Source organism: Mirounga leonina, unplaced genomic scaffold, assembly GCF_011800145.1.
Source record: "Mirounga leonina isolate KUSES-001 unplaced genomic scaffold, KU_Mleo_1.0 Mir_357, whole genome shotgun sequence".
NCBI classification, from domain to species: domain Eukaryota; kingdom Metazoa; phylum Chordata; class Mammalia; order Carnivora; family Phocidae; genus Mirounga; species Mirounga leonina.
The window spans coordinates 9,254,379-9,278,335 of record NW_023270702.1 but is presented as its reverse complement, the minus strand read 5'-3'; the positions used below and the strand labels follow the sequence as shown (position 1 = coordinate 9,278,335).

Here is a 23,957-nt window from a genome sequence, read left to right as displayed (position 1 = left end):
GCCTCCTCGCTTAAGTCAAGGAAAATTGCTTGCCCTCGACTTCTTGTTTTTTTTTTTCCCTTTCTTCCAAGCTTCAGCCACACCGACAGGATAAGGCCCTAAGGCCTTGTGGGGCAGAACCCTTTAACGACTTGAGTGTTCACTTCAGGAGACTAACATGAGTGAGAAATAATTATGTTCGTCCGTTGCAGCGCTTCTGTGTTTCCCATACAGCAAAGTAGCTCTGGTCCCCTTTACCCTGACAAATCCGCCATGCATCTTCCCGCAGGTACAGAAATTTGAATGTAAGCTATTTATTCTTCTTTCAAAAAGCTTTATTAGCTACTCGCCTACTATATTAGTCTGTATCAGCCTATATGATCTATATTAGTCAGGCCATGCAAAGACACCTGAAGCTAAATGTAAAGATAGGATTTTAGAGATGATACTCTATTCCTGTCCTTGTTGTACTTTCTCTCATAAAGAGCAAGAATCAGAGATTTCCTTACAGACCATAATACAAATGATTGTGATACAGATAAAAATCTCATCGCAACCAATCAAAGTGTGAGAAAAACAACCACAAGAATTATGTATTAACTTTGAACCACTGGAATGCTGAGGAAGGATAAAAGAAAACATATCGCTATAGGGAGAGGTAAACAAACAGTAGAAGAAATTTTACATTTCAAAATTATCACATAACAAAACCAGAAGCCATGGAGTTAAAAGCGAACAAAGTTTGTCGTATGTATTTTTTAAATTTTTGTGCTAAAAAGCTCATAAAATTAAGTCAAAATTCATTTTTTTTGCTGTGGAAAGAGCAAATATTTTCACTATACAACGAACACTTACAAATTGGTAAAAGCGAGAAATACACCAATGTGAAATTGTCAAAGAAATGAATCAGCAGTTTGCAAAAGAAACATAAAGAGAAAATGTACCAATGGGAAAAAGGAGGAAATGTTCTAATAATTAATAATGATTTTCAGTGAACTAGGTCCAGTGCTCACTCTTATCATAAACGTCATTGAATTGAAATCCACCATGTCTTTCATCTCTCATGTCTTAGTCTAATGTAAGCAATTTCCCTTTACTTAATGTCAACAGTCATTATCCCAAATATAAGACTCTGAGGCATCTATTCTCAACACTGCCCCAATAATGTATATGCTGTACTTCCTCGCCCCTGACAGACTCCGAGATCTCCCAATCTCTTGATCCCTTCCACCTAGCCTTCTGGAACTATCCCTTTCCAGGGAATATTTCTTCTTATTTGGAGAACGTTTTTTTTTCCCCACATCCTTCATAGAAGCAGGTCAGAAATGGACTTGATGTGCTCATGCTCCCCCATTGTGGATTCCAGACCATTATTTCTCCACTCTTTTTAAAAACCTCTGTTCCTTCTAGTTATTCTCCCTCACCTAAATTGTGATACACTTTAGCACCTGACTTCTAGTCTTCCTCTCTATTCCAAGCTGTGATTTCAAGGTCCACATGGATGGTAAATATAACATCCCAGCTCCTTAGTTTCTTAACATTCTCATTCCCAGTGATATTTTCTTTACCTTGGCCGCCAATTCCCATGATCATACCTTGCAATCATCAATAAGTACACTGTCTCTAAAATTTAGAGACATGATAAAATTTACCTTTCAGTTTTCACTATGACCATTCTCTGACTTCATCTGGATTTCTGGCCCATTGACCATCCCTAGCTCTACTTTCTCCTGGACCATCAGCTCTTCCTTTTCCTGCACTTGTTTCCTTACATAGTTTAGATTCCATGGTCTACCACTCTCAATAACATTTTTTTTTTCCTAAGCCCTAAACTCCTTTACAGTTTAATAACTTGTTTCTAGCAAAACTCCAGCTTTGGATGAAATCAACTGCCCATTTCCTCTGTGTTTGCGCCAGGTGGCTAATCTTCCAAGGGAAGTCACCCAACTTTTTCCAAAATGTTTCACTATAAATTCATGAATATCAATCTTAAATGGACCCTCCACATTGAGAGTCCTCCTACATTACCCTGGTCAATTCATTCTCTTAATTCTTGAATTACTTTTTTCAAGTATTTTCACTCTCTTCAAACCTCCAGACATTCTCCTGCTTCCCTCCTTCTCCAACAAAGACGACCTTGTCTTCTAATTCACAGAGAAAATACATAGTAACTCTTACATCTTTTAGTTTACAGACATACAAAGACACCTGTTTTTCTTCTATCATGTGTGCATTGGCTCCAACTTCTCCCCACTTTCTTAAAAATTTTATTTTTAAAAGAATCTTTTCTGTCTTACATAGTAAATCTCCCATTCTTCACTGGCTCTTTCTCATCAGCTTTAAAATATATTAAACATATTAAAACTATCTTCCACAAAGAAAAAGAAAAAAATTCTCTTCCTTGATCTGGCATCTCTCTTAATATCCTTTCTCTCACCTCCCCATTCATAGTCAAACTTTGCAAGAGAGTTCTCTACATTTCATATCTTCATTTCCTCTCCATTGATTGATTAATTAATTTGCTTCAATTTGGGTTCTGCCACCATCACTCCCCTGAAAAACTTTCTAGAGTTACCAATAGCTTTTATGCCAGTAAATCTAATGGGCATTTTTCGGTCTTGGATTTACTCAATTCTTAAGTAGCATTTGACAAGGGACTATAACTTCCTTGAAACAATCTCCAATTCAACATCTCAAAAGAGACTCAAAGACATCATAAATAGCAAACTGAATTCATTGTTCTCCTTCTCCTTACCTTTTCTAGAAACCAAAGCATCCTTGTCACCTCACTTCTGTCTTATTTCTACTTCACCAAGCTCTAAATGTTGTTCTTATCTCTTCATCTTCATTGCCAGAGTCCAATCTACCACTACTTTTTGCTGGGACTCCTCCAATAGCTCTCTGACCGCTTTTCTCAAATTCACTCTGGCCCCCACCTAGGTCTGTGTTTTACCACCAGAGCTTTCTTTTCAAAGTAAAATCAAGCATTTCACTTTCTTACTTAAAACCCTTTCGTGATTTAGCACTGCTCTTACAACAACAGCCCAGATCTTACATCTGACCCTGCAAAGTTTGGCCCTTATCTTTTCTCTTTTCTGATAGAAGGTATTCAGCCAGGAATGCTTCACCTCCTGTTCACCTAAGTAACTCCTGCTCTTCCTTTAGAATTCAGCTCAACCATCACTTCCTTAGGGAAGCCCTTAATGTCCAAATTCTCTTGACTTGGTCAGTTCCCCTTTTACACTCTTTCAGTGTGACCAGAACTTCTTCTATTTGTAGTTATTACAGTCTTAATTGTACATGCATTTGTGTGATTCTTTAATTAATATTGGCCTCCATTACCAGATCCTAAGCTCCATGAGGACAGAGATCCAGGTCTGTTTCTACTATTGTATCTTCAATGCCAAGCGCAGTGCCTAGCTTTTAGTAGATGTTATACAGTATTTACTGGATAAAAGGATTATAATTTAAAATGAGATATCAGGGGCGCCTGGGTGGCTCAGCCGTTAAGTGTCTGCCTTCGGCTTAGGTCATGATCCCGGGGTCCTGGGATTGAGCCCCGCATCGGGCTCCCTGCTCAGCGGGAAGCCTCCTTCTCCCTCCTGCCATTCCCCCTGCTTGTGTTCTGGCTCTCGCTAACTCTCTCTCTGTCAAATAAATAAATAAAATCTTTAAAAAAATGAAAAAATAAAGAAAATAAAATGAGATATCAGTTTTTATATACTCAGTTAGCAAGGATATTGTTTTTCTTTAATTTAAATTCTAGTTATTTGACATACAGTTTAGTATTGGTTCAGGAGAATTCATTGGTTCATCATTTACACATAACACCCAGTGCTCATCATAGCAAGTGCCCTCCTTAATACGCATCACTCATCTATCCCATTGCCCTCCCATCTCCTTCCATCAGCCCTCAGTTTGTTCTCTATAGTTAAGAGTCTCTCATAATTTGTTTCCCCCATCTCTCTTTTTCCCCTCCTGAATGCTCATCCGTTTTGTTTCTTAAATTCCACATATGAGTGAAATCCTATAGTACTTGTCTTTCTCTGACTGACTTATTTTGCTTAGCATAATATACTCTAGCTCCACCCAGGTCATTGCAAATGGCAAGATTTCATTCTTTTTGATGGCTGAGTAGTATCCCATCCACCACTTCTTCTTTATCCATTCATCAGTTGATGGACATTTGGCCCCTCTCCATAGTTTGGTTATTGTTGATAATGATGCTATAGACATTGGGGAGTCCCAGCAAAAGGTAGTGGTAGATTGGACTCTGGCAATGAAGATGAAGAGATAAGAACAACATTTAGAGCTTGGTGAAGTAGAAATAGGACAGAAGTGAGGTGACAAGGATGCATGTATTCCTTCAAATGTGTATTTTAGTATCCTTTGAGTAAATACCTAGTAGTGCAATTGCTGGATCATTGGGTAGTTCTATTTTTAGCTTTTTGAGGAACAGCCATACTATTCTCCAGAGTGGCTGCACCAGTTTTCATTCCCACCAACAGTGTAAGAGGGTTTCCCTTTCTCTGCATCTTGCCAACATCTTTTGTTTCCTGTGTTGTTAATTTTAGCCATTTTGACAGGTGTGAGGTGGTATCTCATCATGGTTTTGATTTGTATTTCCCTGATGATGAGTGATGCTGATCACCTTTTCATGTGTCTGTTAGCTATCTGGATGTCTTCTTTGGAAAAATGTCTGTTCATATCTTCTGCCCATTTCTTAACTGGATTATTTGTTTTTTGGGTGTTGTGTTTGATAAGTTATTTATAGATTCTGGATATTGCCCCTTTATCAGATGTTATTTGAAAATATCTTCTCCCATTCAGTAGGCTGCCTTTTAGTTTTGTTGATTGTTTCCTTCGCTGTGCAGAATATTTTTATCTTGATAAGTCCCAATAGTTCATTTTTGCTTTTGTTTCCCTTGCCCCTGGTGACATGTCTAATAAGAAATTGCTATGGCTACGGTCAAAGACCTTGCTGCCTGTGTTCTCCTCTAAGATTTTGATTGTTTCCTATCTCACATTTAGGTCTTTTATTATTTCTAAAGACAGCCCTCAGTGTTAGCAAGGGTTGGAAAAATGGGCAAAGTTAATAGTAAATTTTTTTCTGGGTGGCCATTCTGCAACATTCATCAGAAAGTTTGGAACAGTTTTATTATCCAACAGATAGAGATTGGCTAAATAAACTAAGATATATCTATACACTGAAATATGATTGAGCATCAAAAATAACATTGAGGAAGCATACTTAAAGACATGAAAAGACATCCACGATAGAGGATGATGCAGGGGGAGAAGCAGGTTATAAAACCATATGCATCATATGATTCCATTTCTGTAAATAAACAGCCATAGAAAAATGTCTCAAGGAAAACAGTAGTGTGACAAGGGTTACTTCTTTTTAAAGATTTTATTTATTTATTTATTTATTTGACAGAGAGAGAGACAGTGAGAGAGGGAACACAAGGAGAGGGAAGGGAGGAGGGAGAAGCAGGCTTCCCGCTGAGCACGGAGCCTGATGTGGGGCTGGATCCCAGGACCTGAGTCCAAGGCCGACAGTTAACGACTGAGCCACTGAGGCGCTCCTGACAAAGGTTATTTCTAGGTGGTGGAATCACAGGTGATTTTTATATCCCTATATTTGCTTATCTGTATTTTGTGCAAAAAAATACCTACCCATTTTATAATAAGAAAATGGGGGATTTAAAAAAGGAAATCACACTAAGTTGCTATAATGATATTCTGTAGATTCAAAGAAAGTCTGTTAATTAGAGGTAAGAAAACAATTTTTCTCAGTGACCTTCTATAACTCTATAATATTCCTTTTCTGTTTTGTTCCTAGTGACTACAAATTAGAGGATATTTTGGGGAACTAGCAATGAATAGATTGAATAGAGACTGCAACTCCCTGTATAAATAATAAAAATGTAAGAACAAAATATGTTTATCCCAATAAACCAATAGCATATAAAGTGTAACATTTAAAGGGAAACATGCTGTATATTTATCATGTGAATTACTTTTAAAACTAAAATAAGGATTTATCTTAAATATTAAAAAATAATATTATATAACAATCATCTTCTTGGACTTAATACTTAACATAAGTATTATTATATTACCCAAAAGAAATTATTTCAATGCACATAAAACTTTTAATTAAATTCTTACTAATTTTCTTTGTCTTTGAGGCAGTCTTTAAATGGTTTCAGTCATGTCCCATTGACTTAATTTTCAACCATAGTCATCAATTAAAATCAAACCTTAGCACACCACACTACTGACTTATTGAGTTCATTCATCTTCACAGTTTCATCTAAGACCTTACTGGAATAAACAAAAGCAAAGACTAATTGCAGAAATATCTTTGGAACTTTTTGATTAAGTCTCAAACTAGAAAGGACATTAGTGGTGTGGCCATCAGTTGTCATAAAAATTACATGACAAAGCCCTTTGTAAAAAAGCAGCTTATTTATTTTAGGATGACAATAAATTGTTCAGGAACCTAGGCAGGAAAATCACTCATCCTGAATTCTGGAAAATATTCAAGAGTTTGGAAATATTTGTATAAAGCTTGCTCATTTTTGTTTAATTCATCCTATCCAATTTTAGCAGGGAAGTTCTATTTATTCAAACTAACCATAATTAATATTGGGTGTTATTTTTGTGTCCAACATGTGGTTGTAATATACTTTTATGTTTGAGGCTATGTGAAATAATACCTCATGAGAATTAATTCATTAGACTATGAAGAAATATGAAAAGCCTTGAGCAAGGGTTTTGGAACTAGCACTGGGAATAGTATATCAATTTATTATTTTTTTTTTAAATTCAGGATTAGGTCTAATTAATTTATTTTAGGGTCAGATGTTTATGACTTTTATGACAAAATAACACCTGTTTTTTCTAGTTATTAATTATTAAGAGGTATGACAATGAACTAATTTTTTAAAATGAAAAATATCTTCTTTGAAATAAATCACACCAAAGCTATTCAAATAGGCCTTGAAAAGTACTTTATATTTAATAAACAATAAGGGAATCGCCATTTTATTATGCAAAATGGAACATTATTTACTTATCTTTTTACAATAATTCAAAAGTAAGCATTCTTCTTCATCTGCATAGGTTTCCTGCATCATGTACCCAAAAAATGAAAGACTTATAGTCTTTTGGATTAAAACAAAATACTCAGTACATTTCAGTAGGCATATATTAAGCAAATGCAATGTACTGGCTTGCATAACATGAAGTGTTACCTTCAGATAACATGTTCTCAATTAGGAAGATTTATTAATTCTAAGTCATGCGTTTCATTGAAACAGTTATAAACAGATGGACAAAGCATCATACACAGACACACACACACATACATGCCAGTTAATTTTTATAGAGATGGATGAACAGTTACACTCCATCACTGTAAGAACAGAAAAGGCAAAACTTCATCACAAATAGGCACAAGCAATGTAGGGTATCTTAGTTGAAAGATACAGATATAATCTGGATCTCAGAACAATGAGAAATGTGAATGAACCTATGGCAGCCTGGTGAATTGTGGGGTAGAAAAGAGAATGGAAATAAAAGTTATCTTCATAGTTAGTATTTCTGATAAGGCAGTCATTATCAATGAGGTAGTGCTGATGGGAAAACAGGAGCGATTAGGGAAGGATAACTGTTTCCCAGTGTGGGGATTACAGACAGTAAGGGTCTTTTGGTCAATGTTTACACATTTATTTGGATATATAATCTAGATTCTACTTTATAGTCTGTAAAAAAATTTTTTTAATAGGAATAACCACTAAATTTAGAGGATTAGGACCAAGAATAGCAACGTTTCTTCTAAATGGGGCTGAAGAAATAAGAAATCTGGGAAAGCATCTCTTTAGTTTGATTTGCTCCTCTCTTGTCCTTTCTACTTCCCATTTTAAAATTGCTATTGCCTGGGAAATATAGGTCCCTTTAATACCTAAAGTATAATTATCTGGTCAAGGGAGATAAAAGTTATCATCCATATAAGCTCAGTAAGATATAAGCCTCCAATTTGAACCCAAGTCCAGAAACTCGCTTCATTTTCATTAAATCTTGAGAATTAAATACGTGCCTGGCATTATAGTAGGTGCTAACACAACAGAGAGAGTTACCTTAACTTGTTTTAACCAAACTAAAAATAATACAATTTAGGCATCTCTCCAGATTTCAGAACTCTGTAGATCAGTTGGAAACAATAATTTCCCGAAAAGGAATTAGGCCTAAAATCAACTAGTTTATTGCTTCCCTAGAAGGAAAATACCATGATCCTTTACTTCTAATTATATGCCATTCCAGATATTGTATAGATGTCAGAGAAAGTACAACAAAGAGAAAAAGAAAGAACTTGTTGATGGTATCAAACAAAGAGAACAACAAGCCATTATCTGATTATCCCACCTGTCGACTAGATATTCCCAGTTGAGCTGAATCCAATTCCAGGCCATATTCTTCCCATAGCTGTTGTATGAGATATATCGGATGACTGTAAACACATCCTGGGTTTTAATAAGGTTTGGGTCCTTGAGCAAATCTAAATATCTAAGAAAACACAAATAGAAAAACAATTCAAAATTTTAACTATAAACTTTTAAAAAATTAATTGAATTTATTGTATATAAGCACTTCACCCATTTACCTATTACCCCCCTGAACTAAAAAAAAAAAAAAAAGAGCCAGTAAATTAAGGGAAAGTATTTATTCTTTTATTTTCTAATGAATAGCAGTTACATCTTATTTGTTCTTCCCTAGATTGTAAGAAACAACTAAAGTAACCTATATGGTTAGATTAATTAGCTATAAGTATAGTCTAATGCAAAGAAGTCCAAGATAAATTAAGTGACCAGATCAATAGATTTTTTCTTTTTTTTATTATGTTATGTTAATCACCAAACATGACATCATTAGTTTTTGATGTAGTGTTCCACGATTCATTGTTTGCATATAACACGCAGTGCTCCATGCAGAACGTGCCCTCTTTAATACCCATCACCAGGCTAACCCATCCCCCACCCCCCTCCCCTCTAGAACCCTCAGTTTGTTTCTCAGAGTCCATGGTCTCTCATGGTTTTATTAACTCTATGCCATAGCTGTACCTAGAGGGAATATCTTGACATACTCTAGACCATTGAACTTCCAGAAACTGCACCTTTAGTGGTAGTCTTGAATTTTTGTGGAACTTATTACTCATCCTCTAATTCACAAGAATCTTAGTAAGGCATGTCAGCACTTGCTAATTTTCTCATCAGATAATCAGCACAGTGCCATCAAAATAATGGATCAATATGATGTTTTATGGAATGGCAAAATGATCAAGTTCTTGATAGACTATTTTAGGGCCAAGAGCAAGAGAATTGACATCTACCCCAAAGCAAGATGATGAAGGAGTATTGTTGGCTTTCCTTCCTGTTATTCTTACAAACTGTTTATTGCATCGTAATTTCCTATCTATATTCTGCCTCTCTCATGAGCTATAAGTTTCTCAAGGATAGATATCATGTCTTATTCATTTTTATTCCCACAATTTATATACCTACACATAGAAAGGACTTCTTAAGTGTTGGTTAAGTGAATGCAGTAAATAATTCAGAAACCATAGCTAAGCAACAAATGAATTAAGGCAGATGCTAGTTGATTTGGGGCATATGTGTAATGGCAGAAGACTCATAGGTGCGCTTCAAGCAGTCTTTCTGAGTGGAATATAAATACATTTTGTGTGTGCGTATGCATATTGTGCACATACTTCTTCTCTGATGACAGAAACCAATTTTGTTCTGGGCTTGGATCAAGGTATCCTTGATAGTAGGGAAGTAGGTAGGCTCCTACCCCAGCCTCAGAGTATGGTGATGACTCAAATCAGTCAAAGGAATTCAAGTTCATCCTAGGTGGCAAATGATCAAGTGGTAGACCTAGAGTATAACCCAGAATGATCAAGTGTGATCCAGTTCTGGTTATGAGGGGAAGCAGAGATAACTCACCTTTAGCATAAAAGACAAAGTCTTGTGAGGAGGAACTCTTTTGTTCTTGTTCTTCTTTCACTGAACATATTTGTGCAAAGAAAAACATTTGGAGCTTTAGAGGTTATGAGACATCCAACATGTTGAGGATGGCAGAACAGAAAGAGAAATACCCCAGGTCCTGAATGAAAATGTTGAACCACTGCTCACAACTAGAAACTGCCTACTCCCAGAATGTTTTCATATGAGATTACATTTCTTTATTCCACTCTTACATGGATACTTTGTTTCTTGCCAGGAAAATAAGTTTTAATAGATGTTCTTGGAAATGTATCATACTTTAATTCACATCTTAAAGTGACCGTGACACATAAACCATCACATGCCACTCATATGAATGAAAAAAAAATTTACCTTGACAAAAGAGTAACATTGTTCACCGATGCTAATCCATACAACAGTTTTTCTTTTTCCTGAGCTAATGAAGTTTTCTGGTATTGATCAAGAGTGTAGTTCCATGAAGTCTCGTTACCAGAGTTCTGCATTCCATACCGATATACCAGAAGCCTGAGATTTGTAGGAAGCCTAGAAGAAGAAACAGTGTTTCAGAGATTTAATTCTTCATTTTTAAGTTTGAAATCCTCTAGAAATGAACACATGAACAGTCACCTTACAGTCCCACTTAGCCACTGCTGAAATAATTGGGTAGCATTGTCCAAGGCTTCTTGATCTTTCATTTTGCACGCAAGCCCTAACACGGATGCACGGAGTAACCTTAAAAAACAAACACACGCAAAGCTGGGGACATGAGCACTTTTTAACATGTTTTAACATACACAAACAAATATTAAATGAAAATTAATTTTAAAAATGTAAGAAATAACTTTTTAAGGTGGTCTCCGTCATCATTCCATCCCAGAAAATCTGCAATGGGCTTCACTTGACTTTGGAAGTATTTCTGAAACAAAAGCACCATGTACAATGAGTAAGAATTTACTATTTATCAACAGGTTCTCATTTATTATGATCTACAGCCCCCTGTTGTAATCTTCTTTCCTACTAGTTCAGAGGACTTTGGGCCTTTCCTTAGGAAAGGGATGTTTTCAGTTCTTATCACATGGCAAATTTGCTTCAATTCTGAAGATAAGAACATCCTGGAATCCTCTAATGTTTCATAAAATTCAAGGTAAGCCCCTTTTAACCTCTACTTTTCAGTTAACATTTCTAAGAAATGGAGTAACACCTGACATACTTACTGCACTAAGAAGATTAATAAAGTATTGATGAAATAAAAATGGTGATAACTGATATATGTATACCGCCTTTGGATCTACAAAGGATGTTTATTTTATATGATCTATACTATCCCATTGCCATAGGCAGGGAAGTGCCAACATTCCTATTGTACAAAGGAAATGAAGACTCACAAATATTAAATCATTTGTCCAAGTTCTTTCATTTAGTAGGTAAAAGAGCTAGAGCTTTGAATCCAGAATTTCCTTAAAATTGCAAGTGTCCTACCAAAGTGCTGCAGAAACCCCAAAGCAAAGTATTTAGAATGACTATCCTATAATAAAATCTCAATGTGGAAATAACAGCAGCAAGAATAAGGAAATATAATGTTATATTTTAGTAAGAATAAATTCATTTTAACATAGATAAATCATTGAAAATAGGATCTAGTTAGTATCTTGTCTATTGTAACTAAAATATTAATTCTTGTGTTCTTTCTAACACTAAAATATATCATTAAGTGGTATACTGAACCAGAAATACTGATACATTTCAAGTTGAAAAAAATAGAGAGATAGTATCTCTGGTTTGACTAGTCATGTCATTGTACTTTCCTTTAATTTCACTTGGCACACGGATGTGCTTTTGTGTCTCTCAGAAGCTCCTTGTCTCAGAAATTTCCCTATTCTGCTCATTGCTGCACATTTATGGTCATAAGATATAGCATTAACATCACCTCAATCACAGGGTATAGCTCTTTATCATCTTCAAACATGCTAATGATGTAGGTTATGGCTGAAATTACTCTCTGCCATGGTAAAAAATCTTCTTCCAGTCTGAGATACTTGGTCAAGTTTAGAGCCATGTTATAATCTAGAAGTTGAGCTCTAAGGAAGAGAAAAAAAACCTTTAATTAAAAACCATAGACTAAAAACAAAACAAAACAAAAATCCACCCAGAGACTAGTACTCATTTGACTAAAAGTACTAATATGGAAATCATAGAATTCAGTGTTAATGAGAACTCTTCTATTAAGCAATTAAGAAAATGTGTTTATTTGGGGGGACCCAATCAAAGAGGTTTGTTCACAATGATGTCTTAGTGCTTTCATATATTCAATAGTAAAGAGGAAGACAGAACATTAAAAAGAACATTTCAAAAATCACTGAGGCAAAATTTTGGATAAAACAAAAGCCATTCAGCTATGGTTAATATTGATGAATAGACACAAACCGATTATAATATATAAATGTGGGGCGCCTGGGTGTCTCAGTTGGTTAGGTAAAAGACTCTTGATTTCAGTTCAGGTCATGATTTCAGGGTTGTAGGATTGAGCCCCACGTCGGGCTCCATGCTGAACAAGGAGTTTGCTTGAGATTTTCTCTCTTCCTCTCCTTCTGCCCCCCACCACTCTCTAAATATATAAATAAATAAATCTTTAAAAAATACTTCATAAGAAAATAATTTACAAATGCACCATGATAATTATATCTTACTGAAATTATTTACCTTTGATATGAAGACGAAACATAACAATACTCGTGAATTATGCATGTTTAAAACATTCCAACTGAACTTGTTTTTCCCATTAAAACACTTCCTTTTTCATACATTTTCAAACAATATTGATAAATAAAAATGGATTTTGTTCCTCCACAAAATTTGAAGTTCCTATTGACATTTCTTTTTTTTTTTTTTTAAAGATTTTATTTATTTATTTGACAGCGAGAGACACAGCAAGAGAGGGAACACAAGCAGGGGGAGTGGGAGAGGGAAAAGCAGGCTCCCCGCAGAGCAAGGAGCCCGATGCGGGGCTCGATCCCAGGACCCTGGGAACATGACCTGAGCCGAAGGCAGATGCTTAACAACTGAGCCACCCAGGCGCCCCAAGAATTATGATTCTCAAATTTGAGCAACTATCAACAACACCTGGAAAGTTCATTAAATCATATACTCCCGGACCTCCCCACCCGAGTTTCTGATTTAGCAGGTTTGGAGTAGAGCCTAAGAATTTGCATTTCTCACAAGCTCCTAGTCGGTGTTGATACTGATGGGACCACATGTGAAGACCTGGTTTTGAGAACAAAGACATCTCTAGTGCCCTTCTCAGATCCCCTTACAGTGCTCTGTTGGCTCACAGCTGCCACCTTCTTCAGAGAAGAGCCCTCGGCCAAATAGATCCATCTTGCCTAAGAGGTAATGCAATCCCTCCACCCCATGCCATTAATTTTCTGATTCAGGAAGGCAACAAGCCAGCCTGCTTCCCTCAAATTGTACCTACTCTACAACACAATTCATAGCTTTCTAGTGGATTCTGGCTAAGCTAGACTCCATCTCAGACCATATCATGGCTCAGCTTTTTATCCCTGCCCCATCCTGCTTTTCATACTTCCTATTTCATGAGAAGACTCTCTCAATAAACTACATGTACATGAACCTGCATTTCATACTCTGCTTCTAGGGAGCTCAACCTAAGACAGCATTCTTATGCAACTTTGAGTCTCAAACTCCATTTGTTAAATCCATAGGCATACAACAGTTCTGAAAGTCAGATATGGTTAAGAATTTTATTTTATTTTTATTTTTTTTAAAGATTTTTTGGGCGCCTGGGTGGCTCATTTGGTTAAGCATCTGATTTTGGCTCAAATCAGGATCCCAGGGTCCTGGGATGGAGTCCCTCGTCAGGCTCCCTGCTCAGTGGGGAGTCTGCTTCTCCTTTTCTTTCTATTCCTCTCCCTCACTCGTGCTCTCTCCCTCCCCCCCTCTCTCTCAATAAATAAATAAAATCTTTTTAAATTTTTTTTTATTTGAGAGAGTGAGCAAGAGAGAGAAAGAGAACATGAGCAAGGAGGGGGAGAGGGAGAAGCAGACTCCCCACTGAGCAGGGAGCCTGATGTGGGGCTTGATCCCAGGATTTTGTGATCATGACCTGAGCTGAAATCAGACACTTAATGGACTAAGCCACCCAGGTGTTCCAATAATTTTCTTCATTTAAAAATCTTCCATCCATCTAGTAAAAGCCATGCCTGATGGACTTAAATCATAGAAGTTCCTATCATCTGGAGAAAATGGAGGCTATACTTAACAAAAGTTCCCACCAAACTTGATGGAAAAAAGGACAAATGGATCTAATGAGAGAATTCTTGCCTTCCTATCTTGGGCTGAGGCACCCAGGAAGTTTGGGGGATCCTATAACAAAAGGTTTGTTTTTGCTTCCCTGGGTGTGACCTGGAAGTACAGTACAGTCCTCAGAGAAGCTGAGTTAAGCATAGTGTCTTATCAAATGTCCCTCTTCACTGGGACATCAGAAACGGTTCGGAGAGGTGCCTAGGTGGATGCAGCTGACCCAATGTGCTCATGTTCTTTCCCAGCAAAGCCTTTGGTGGTATGGAGAATTTCAAAACGTCCCCATTGTGCCTGATTTCTCAGTGTTCACTTGCCAACTAAATTCAGATTTCTGGCTTATAACAGTCTTTTTGCAAACAACTAGGTCCTTTTTGGAGTCTTTCTGATTATCCTACTTCTCCTTTCTTTAAAAGGCAGCATGAGGGTGGGGGGTAGGAGGGTGAAGTGGCTTATCCAATTCTGTGTTGTGCTCTGGTTACCTCGGCAAACACCTGTAAAATGGTAAAACCAGTGACCCTAGAGGTCTGTAATCTTGGTGTGGCTGATGTTCACTTGGTGGCCTTTATTTGCTAACTTGCTCCTCACCTTGGATATCATTGGGACCCTGCTTTGTGAAGCCAGGCTGAAATTCTGTTTGGATCATTAGCTTTGGTGGCCTTTTAAGCCATTCTTTCTGCCATTCTTTCCTCACCTAGAGACTCCTGCTCCCACCCACTGGCTTGTTAGCTAGTGCTCTCTTCTTTCCCTTATGTTATTCCTCACCCTCTTCCTGGCTTTAGCACACAGTAGGATACAGAGCACAATGGAAGCTATTGAAAAGGAAAACCCTACTGTAACAGGTGGACAAAAAGGATTCTTTCTGTCTCCGTTTTGGCAAGGCCCCTTGCCTAACCCCCAAACCAGGCCGGTTGGCCTAAACCCCAAAGTAAGATGCAGGCCCACCAAATTGGAATGAACATGGTCAGGAGAGATTTTTGTGACCCTTAGCTGATAACCCATCACCAGCCTATTAAGGGCACTGGAGAAGCTAGGGGCAGAATGAGGGCTTTAACAGAGGGCTTCGTGGGGGAGAGCTGTCAGGGTAATGTGAATGCTCTCCTCCCACAGGGGAGAGGGGGTTGCAGGAGGCTTTTCCCCTCACATAATGTCTAGGAAAAAGGGCTTTGATGAAATCACTTGAAGAGTTTTACCTCCTTTATCTTGGAGTTTGGGGGCACAGTGGCCTGGTGTCTGATACCCTGAGAAATCTAAAGGATAAGAGACTGCGGCTGACTACCGCTCTAACCTCAGAGTGAAGAGATAAGACTGCATGGGGTGGCTCATCCTCCCAGATTTTGTTGGGGGAAAAGATATGTGAATACTTCCTATGGGCCAGTCGTGGTTCAGAGGTTTTCACTTACCCACTTCAAGGAACTGCAAGAGAAAGACTCTTAGCAATAAAAATGGGTATGGATGGCAAATACCCCATGAAAACAGCACACAAGAAAATGAGTCAGTATTAAACATCTTCAAAGTCCAGAGAGGGCCAAACATAGACAGCATGTCAGGATCTTTTTCTCCCTTCACCTGCTCTCCCTCCCTGCTCTCCTTGCCTTAGCTCTGGAGGAATCAGAGGCAGCCTGGTGAGTGAGGAGCGGAAGTTCCATGCAACAAAATGGCAAAGACATCAAGCACCTGGTTCCCACTGCAGGTGGCTGGCCAGACACCAGCCTGAGTTGGGGGCAGGGAGGAACTTTAAATGCAGTTGGTAACTTTGATCGTTTTACTGAACTGGGCTCAAACTCAAACTAAGCCTGTCTGAGGGACTTGAAGTGGTTGGGAGAATTTTTATTCCTTGTCTTGAACAAATGAGCCCATCTGGATATTCATCTGGGGCAGTAAGAGTACTAGCTCCTCAAATTTGGGGACAGGGGAATCAACAATACTTTTATATTTAGAGGCACTCTTTTAGCCCTGCTTATGAAACATGATAGTTACATTTCTTTTTTGAACACCCAAGTAGAACTGTATAACTTCTTATCCTACCACAGGCACTTACTGTTTAACTACATGTTTCCCCTTTTTTCTCCCTAAAGTTTCTGAGGGAACTGCACTTAGCTGTAGCTAACACTGGTGGACTCTACTTCCCTGAGTCCTGTTTCCCTCATGTGTTACAGAAGGAAATTGGGTGATAACTGAATAGCTCAGGTGATTGCTCAGGTATTTTCCAGACCCGTTGCTGTGTGATTCTACATATTTTTTGTTTTTCAAATGAGTTTCACATTCTTCCTTCCCATATCTTTCCAAAATTTTACGGGGCTACGGCCAAGGAGCTGAGCAAATGCAAGGAAAGTCTTTCAATTGTGTGAATTATTTGCTTTATACACAGTGCCCCATAGAGACGTGTTCAAGAGGCTTTCGCTTCTTAAAGCAAAAAGAACTGTCTGCGTTGTGTTTTGATGGGAATTAAATTACAAAGATATTGTAGTTCTGTGTAATTGCTAAAAGCCAAGATGCCAAGCTTTGGAAAAAGTCATGATGCATTCCTAGGAGAGTTTTCCCCCAAAAGAATTCTTAAGGGTTCTATTGTATTTTATAATATTGATTATCTTCCTTTACCACTTAATTTCCCAGGCCTATGCAGTGTCTGGTACAGTCAAGTGGTACACTTTATTAAGCACTTGCTATAGGCCAGACATTATTTGAGGTGCTTTACGTGCATTATTTCATTTGTTTCTCACAAGAATCTTTTAAGGTCATCTCCATTTTTCTCATAAGGAGATCGAGTCAGAGAGTGGTTAGGAAATTTACTCCAGGTTTTAAAGAACCAAGATCTTAATCGTTCCAGAGCCTGTTTTATAACCCTATCCATCCCCTCCTTAAAAAATGTCAAGAAGGTTTTCTGACTTCCAGTATCTCATCTAGGAAGTCTGTGGAAAACAGTTCTCCCAGGCCTTTAGAGTGCTGGTATACTATCTTTCAGACATGTGTTTGGCTCATAGTTAATGAGCTTCTCCCTTGGGCCAGTCACAGTTAGAAGCCGGGAATAAAATAAATAGGAACATGATCTGGGTGCCTACCCTCACATAACTTACAATTAGGTAGGTGAGATGGACAGTTAATAAGAAATGACAGTATAATATTGTGGCGAAACACAGGGGCCTGCGAAAGGGACACCCAACCTAGACAAAGGGGCCAGTGAAAGCTTTCTGAGGAAGTAGCATCTCATTCTCAGTACACTCATTCAGTACACTGCTTGCATCTAGGATGAGGCCACTAAAAGCCAGCCCTAGCTCCTACAGAAGTACCAGAAATTCAACAAACACTTGTTGAATTAGTAGTGTCAGACTACTTGAAAACAAAACAAAACAAAAAATCTCAAAGATACTGTGGTTACTACTTCTTCATTTCCCTAATCTACGTTGATGGGTTTTTTTTCTAAGTGTAGGTCACCTTCAAGACATGAAAACCAAAAAAGTCAAATTTCTTAAGCGGTACCTTAATTCTGATCAATCCTAGAGCACCATGTCTCATTCTTCTTACCCTGATGACCTGAACAAGAGTTGACAACTCTAGCCATAAACTCATACAGTGGGCTTAGGCTCATAGAAGTAAGTTAATGAAACACATTGTCGTTTTATTAAATCAAATTATGAAGGTGCACTTTTGAGCACTTGCAAATGTCACTCCTAATTAGCTCAAGGGCTCTGATATAGATGAACCCTACTCAAAGTCAATAGGGTAGGTGAGCTTTTGTGTGTCTGCTAAGAGCAAATTTCAGTATTTTGGCTATGAGGCTTATGTGAGTTTTAAAAAAGAGAGTTAAGGAAAACAATAATGTTATAAATAGTGACTTTGGATATTTTAAACTATAATTAATACTTAAACTTCATTGCAATTCATCAAGAAAAGAGATTTATGACAAAATCCACAGTCTAATCTCATTCCAAAACTCACCTTGCCAAGGCAAAAGCATCATCAATAAGACTTGCACGGTCAGCAGAAGAAAAGTCCTGAAAAGGAGAAGAAAAAGAGGTAAGTAGCACAATTCCTGAAGCAAAGCATGTTGAAAAAAATAATATCATCAAGACACTGTTCTTAGAACAAAAATAAAACAATTCACAACCACTGTTACTCTTACCCTGTGCCTGATGGAAAGACTGGTAGCTATCCTTTCCCAGGTTTTTACTTCATAATTTACACGATAAAACCCAATATGATCTGGGTTTATTTTGAGAAAAACATTTCCAGCAGGATTAGAAGAGTTCAAAGTGATTCCTGTGGTGGTAAATAAACACTAATGAGAAACATGTTTGCATATACTGTAAACACAGAGAAATTAGGCCCAGAGGGTCAGAAGAAAAGAAAAGAAATATCAGCTCAAGGAGTCAAGTTTGATTTGGATCCAAAGCCCCAAAGCTTAATTCTTATTTAGTTGCCTAACTTTAGAATGTCACTGTAGTGCATGAGCTGAAAAAGAATAACCAATGTAAATAAGTGTCCTGTGATTTGTGACTTGTACTTCTTACTGGTAGAAGCTTGCCAAGTGAGTGAAATAATTCTGTGCTTGTCAATCCTCCAATAAAAGAAAACAATGCCAAAAGACAGAGAGGTCCTTGCTTTTGGGGGTAGGCCATATATTGCTAATCATGATGGATTAATTACACAAAGAATATTCATTGGGCAGGCTGGGGAGGGGATAAAAATGTAAACATCTAAAAGAATACTTTATTTATTAAAATCAACATTCAAAATGACGGCAATGGCTATTGCCTAGCAAAATAATGATTTGAGAATCAGTAATGCTTTAAAAATGTCAAGAAGGCCTGCAATAGAACTGAAATTCAAATACAACATTCTTGATTTTGTAATCCGTGTCATGCTTGCTTTTCTAAATTTATTTATCTTTGTAAAGTCTTCTGTTTCCTTATTTCAATTGATTACATCAATGCTTTTCATCAATGGATTTGCCAAATTAACTCTCTTTCTAAAGTAGCCTCCAGTATTTACATACGGCTCTAGTATATAGATTTTAGAAGCTCAACATTGAAGGAACAGAGAGTTATGTTTGAAGTAAAAAATATTCTCTTAAAATAATAGCTGTGCTCTGACACGACCAGTATTCACTTGTCAGCATTGCTTCTGTACTTTTTAATTCATACACTCTTTTGTTTGCAAGGACAATATACAATTTAAATAATAGTGTGGGAATACTTCATATATTTGAGAAATTTCAAATAGTTTAATGTAGTGACAATGTAAGGATGTGACACTGGAAGATGGAAGATGAGGCTGGAAATAAAGTCTAGAGCTTTGGAGCGCAAGAGCCATGTGCCATGTGAAGGAATCCATCTTCTGAGAGATGATTAGATAGAGAAGATTTTTAGGCAGGGAAATAACACGCTCAAGTCTGCTTTCTAGAAAGATAATTTTGATGGTGGTACGAGTGATATATTGGAAGGAGATTTTAGAGTCTCCTGTAATCATCTAAGGCAAAAGGGAATGAGGGCTTACTCCAATATGGAGGTAATGAAAAAAGAAAAAAGGTGATGTTTTCAAGACACATCATGGGTAAAATCAACAGTCAGTTTTCTTACTTGATGTGGACGGTCAGAGGAGGGGGAAATGGCTTGCATGATCGGATAAATAATGATGCTGCCATCACAGAATAGAGGCAGATGAGTTAGTTTGGGAGGAAAGAAGATTTAAATTTTGGAAGTGTTCACAAGGTTTGGAAGATATCCAGGACACAGTAGTTTTTCATAATATATGAGTAAGCTCTCCAACAAGACAATACTTTTTTTTTAGGAATGTTCAAAGTAGGTACTTGACAAATTATAAACCTTTACCTCACTCATGTAGTATTTATCTTCCTTTGTCTTTCTCCCATAGACAAGTTGTTGAAAGGAAGCTAATCTTTTGGCAACCATACACTTTGAATATTTGTATCTGGAGGAGGGCCTCTTGCGAAGCACAGAGCCATATGTTATAGGAAAAAGAGCATGAACTTTCAAGTCTGACAGATCTAGGATAAAACCCTTGTTCTGTGACTAACTAGCTGTGTGATCTTGGCCAAATCACTTGACCTCTCTGTGTCCCTGTTCACCATAAGGGAAATAGGGATAAAAATCCCTCACAGAACTGTTGTGAAGATTAAATAAGATAACATCGGTAGAGTGTTGGTCACAGAGTTATTTGTCCAACAGATGGTAGCTATCCTCATTATTATGAAAGGGGATATGCCACAGTTCTATAAATAGTGAGGCAAGTATAAATAACATTGAGAAGTTCCTGGCAATCCATCTAAATACTGCAGTATTTCAATGTGCTTTATATATACCTAGTTAAGCCTGTCTGGAGTTACTGTGATTCTTCTCACTTTATAGATGAGGAAGCTGAGATCCAGGAAGTCAGTAGCTATGGACTTTCCAAGTTCATCCTACTTTCCCAGCAGTTGTTAACAGCAACGTACTGTTGGTTTGTTTAGTTACGTAGCGAAGTAAGTAGGGCTAGAATACTGGTGGCCGCTCCCGGCGGCACATGGGAGTCAGCGCGTATTATGTTTCGTTTCTCCACTTACTGTTGATTGCTTTTCTGATTGTAACAGGCTTATGTGTTCCTTACAGTTCCAAATATGTATTAGGAAAATACAAAAAAAGAGTATAATGAAGAATATAAAAAATGACCCACCACTAGTTAACATATTGTTCTTGTCTTCTTCGTGCGTAACCTCTGTATACGTGCATATACAAGCACCCAATACACAGAATAGGACTTTACTGTTTTTATGATTCACAATCCTTTTCATTTGAAAGTCTATTGTAAACACCTTGCAATTTTGCTTTCTATCTGAAAGTAGAGCTTTCCCGTGAAACCTTTCATAAGCTGAAATAGCAGAAAGAGAGGAGTATCTCCCACTTTCTAAAAGTCTGGGTTAATTCCACTTTGTTTTTTACAAAAGACCTATATTAGTACCTGTTTTTGCTAACTGAAAGAAATCCAAAGAGCATTTTCATTTTTATGAAAAAAGCCATTACCATACTAATGTAGGTCTTTTGTAAAAATGAGGTGGCAGAACGTGAACATTCAGAAAGCGGGGTATACCTGCATGTGAAAATGTAAATTGAACGGCCACATAACACCCTATCATTCAATTAATAAATCAGCTTGTTCTGTTTCTTGCTAGTTTTATACATAAACGAGTTGAATGAATTCTTTCTGGGTGGGAGCTCTGTCTAGAAAATTCCTTTTTTTTTTTTCTTTTATTTGTCTAGATGGTAGAGAAGATGGGTAATTACTTTTTCAAAATTTCATCCAGGGGCTATTTAATTTCAACCTAGATAGATTTCAGTAACAGAGCTCTCATAACAGTTCTTTACTACAGGCATACCTCACTTTTTTGCAACTTGCTTTATTGCACTTTGTAGATACTGCAGTTTTTACAGACTGAAGGTTTGTGGCAACCCTGCATTGAGCAAGTCCATTGGCATCATTTTTTCAACAGCATTTGCTCACTTTGTGTCTCTGTGTCACGTTTTGCTAATTCTTGCCAAAACGTTTCACACTTTTCATTATTATTATGTTTGGTATGGTGATCTGTGCTCAGTGACATGACTGAAAGCTCAGGTGATGGTTAGCATTTTTAGCAATAAAGTATTTTTGGATTAAGGTATGTCCATTGTTTTTTAGACATCATGCTATTGCACACTTAACAGACTATAGTATAGTGTAAACATAACTTTTATGTTGTGCACTGGGAAGCCAAAAAATTCATTTGACTTACTTTATTGCAATATTCACTCTATTGTGGTAGTCTAGAAGCAAACCCACAATACCTCTGAGGTATGCCTGCATACTATTTTATATAAATAATTATAACAAACTTTAGACAACTAGACAGCTCTTGTGATAGCTTGATAATTCTAGAGAAAGGAACATTTTTCTTTAGTGATGTAGATGCTTTGTTGCATTGATGCTTTAAGCAAATTATTTTTCAGTGTAAAATGACAGTTTATATCTTATTAAATTTTACCCATCACTTATTAGTACAACAGCTGAAAAATACAAGAATAGTACTTTTTTTTTACTAACGACACACCATTTATACTTGGGGAGCTAAAACTTTCTAGTAGGATGCACTATCAGAATTTAGGGTCAAGGAAGAAAATTTTAATTTCTGAAACTAAGAGTAACATGATCTATTGTAAAATGGATTGGTTATACATTTGTGGTAATATTTTCAACAAATCATTTAAGAAAGTATTAATGATTATGTTAGTAATAATTACAGAGTCCCTCCTAAATCTCAGCAAGATTTTATGAGAATCTCCCTAAAAAGAAAGGTGTAGTATTAATATGCAATACATAATAAGCAGGAATCTGGAAAAATGCAACCTGGATACCATGATGAACAATTATCACTGGTGATGGTTTGGGTGATTGGGAAGAAATAATTGCAAAGAAGAGTTAGATAGTGAAGATCTTTCAGTGTGTCTCAGTCTGCCGAGGGAAGTGGGTGCACAGTTGAGCTGGTATGTGTATTCCAGATCTTTTTTTTTTTTTAATTTAAAGATTTTATTTATTTATTTATTTGACAGAGAGAGAGCAGGAGAGCACAGGCAGGGGAACGGCAGAGGGAAGGGAGCAGGGAGCCTGATGTGGGGCTTGATTCCAGGACCCTGCGATCATGACCTGAGCCAAAGGCAGTCCCTTAACTGACTGAGCCACCCAGGCACCCCCGTATTCCAGATCTTTTAACAGATTTCCTCCTATAGAGAACAGTGTATGTGGTAGAGATCTGTTATTTACCACACTATTCTCTCTTCCTCCCTGGGTATACAGCTAGACTATATTTATTAGCCTCCCTTGCAGTTAGGTAGCAACATGGTATTGACAACTGGACACAGATTGTAAGCAGAAGTAATAGATGCACTTCTAGACCTGCTCCCTCCATTATCTTCCTCTGTCTTGTGGTCAGATGCAAAGATCCAGCAGAGGAATCGAAGGTCTAGGAAGCAGTAGAGCCATAAAAAGGAGGAAGTTATTATTTAGGAGTGAACCACCCAGGAAAGATGGCAGGTCAGGAATACCTCCATTGGACTGTTGCATGAATAAGAAGGTTTCATTTCATCAAAATAGCCTCTAAATGCAATAATTAGACTCCCCCGGTTAATGCAATATATGAGGCTATCACAGCTTGATAAAATCTCTAAAATAATTGATCTACCTTAACTCTCTCTTTACTCTTATTAAGTAAACTTTCTTCTTGGAAAGAGATTCCTAATTAGCTGACATGAGTATTCTGGTTCACCTTGGCCAGTATATTTTTATTTGTATAAATTAACAAATTAGCATTCTTATATGTTTGCTTTGTGTGAATAAATCTTCCAAGCCTTGGTTGACCAGGGCTGAATTGATGAAACTGAGCTTTTGAATCTGCAAAACTGAATTCATAATGATCCAATCAAAATTCAAACATTCCGTGAGGCTCAGCTTGAAAGAAGGAAGAAAGTCTCTCTTTCTCTTTGTTATTAAATTTAAAAATATATGCCCATAATTATTTTGACATGAAATATTTAAATATAACTACCATCAAATTATAGTAATATTCTATTTATATGTGGTCGGGACATGGTTATCTAAATCATCCAG

At 37.2% G+C, this 23,957-nt stretch overlaps 1 protein-coding gene across 1 annotated transcript in view; it reads right to left on the bottom strand.

Annotated features, from left to right (window-relative positions):
- The window catches only part of ENPEP (glutamyl aminopeptidase), an 87,231-nt gene that overhangs the window by 3,979 nt on the left and 59,295 nt on the right, over window positions 1–23,957 (bottom strand). Inside the window, exons 13-19 of the mRNA XM_035030283.1 lie at window positions 18,448–18,584; window positions 18,264–18,319; window positions 11,938–12,088; window positions 10,853–10,926; window positions 10,638–10,742; window positions 10,383–10,553; window positions 8,413–8,553 (exon numbers count right to left, since the gene is read on the bottom strand). Of these exons, the coding sequence (XP_034886174.1) occupies window positions 8,413–8,553; window positions 10,383–10,553; window positions 10,638–10,742; window positions 10,853–10,926; window positions 11,938–12,088; window positions 18,264–18,319; window positions 18,448–18,584 (835 nt within the window). The remainder of the gene's footprint in view (window positions 1–8,412; window positions 8,554–10,382; window positions 10,554–10,637; window positions 10,743–10,852; window positions 10,927–11,937; window positions 12,089–18,263; window positions 18,320–18,447; window positions 18,585–23,957) is intronic.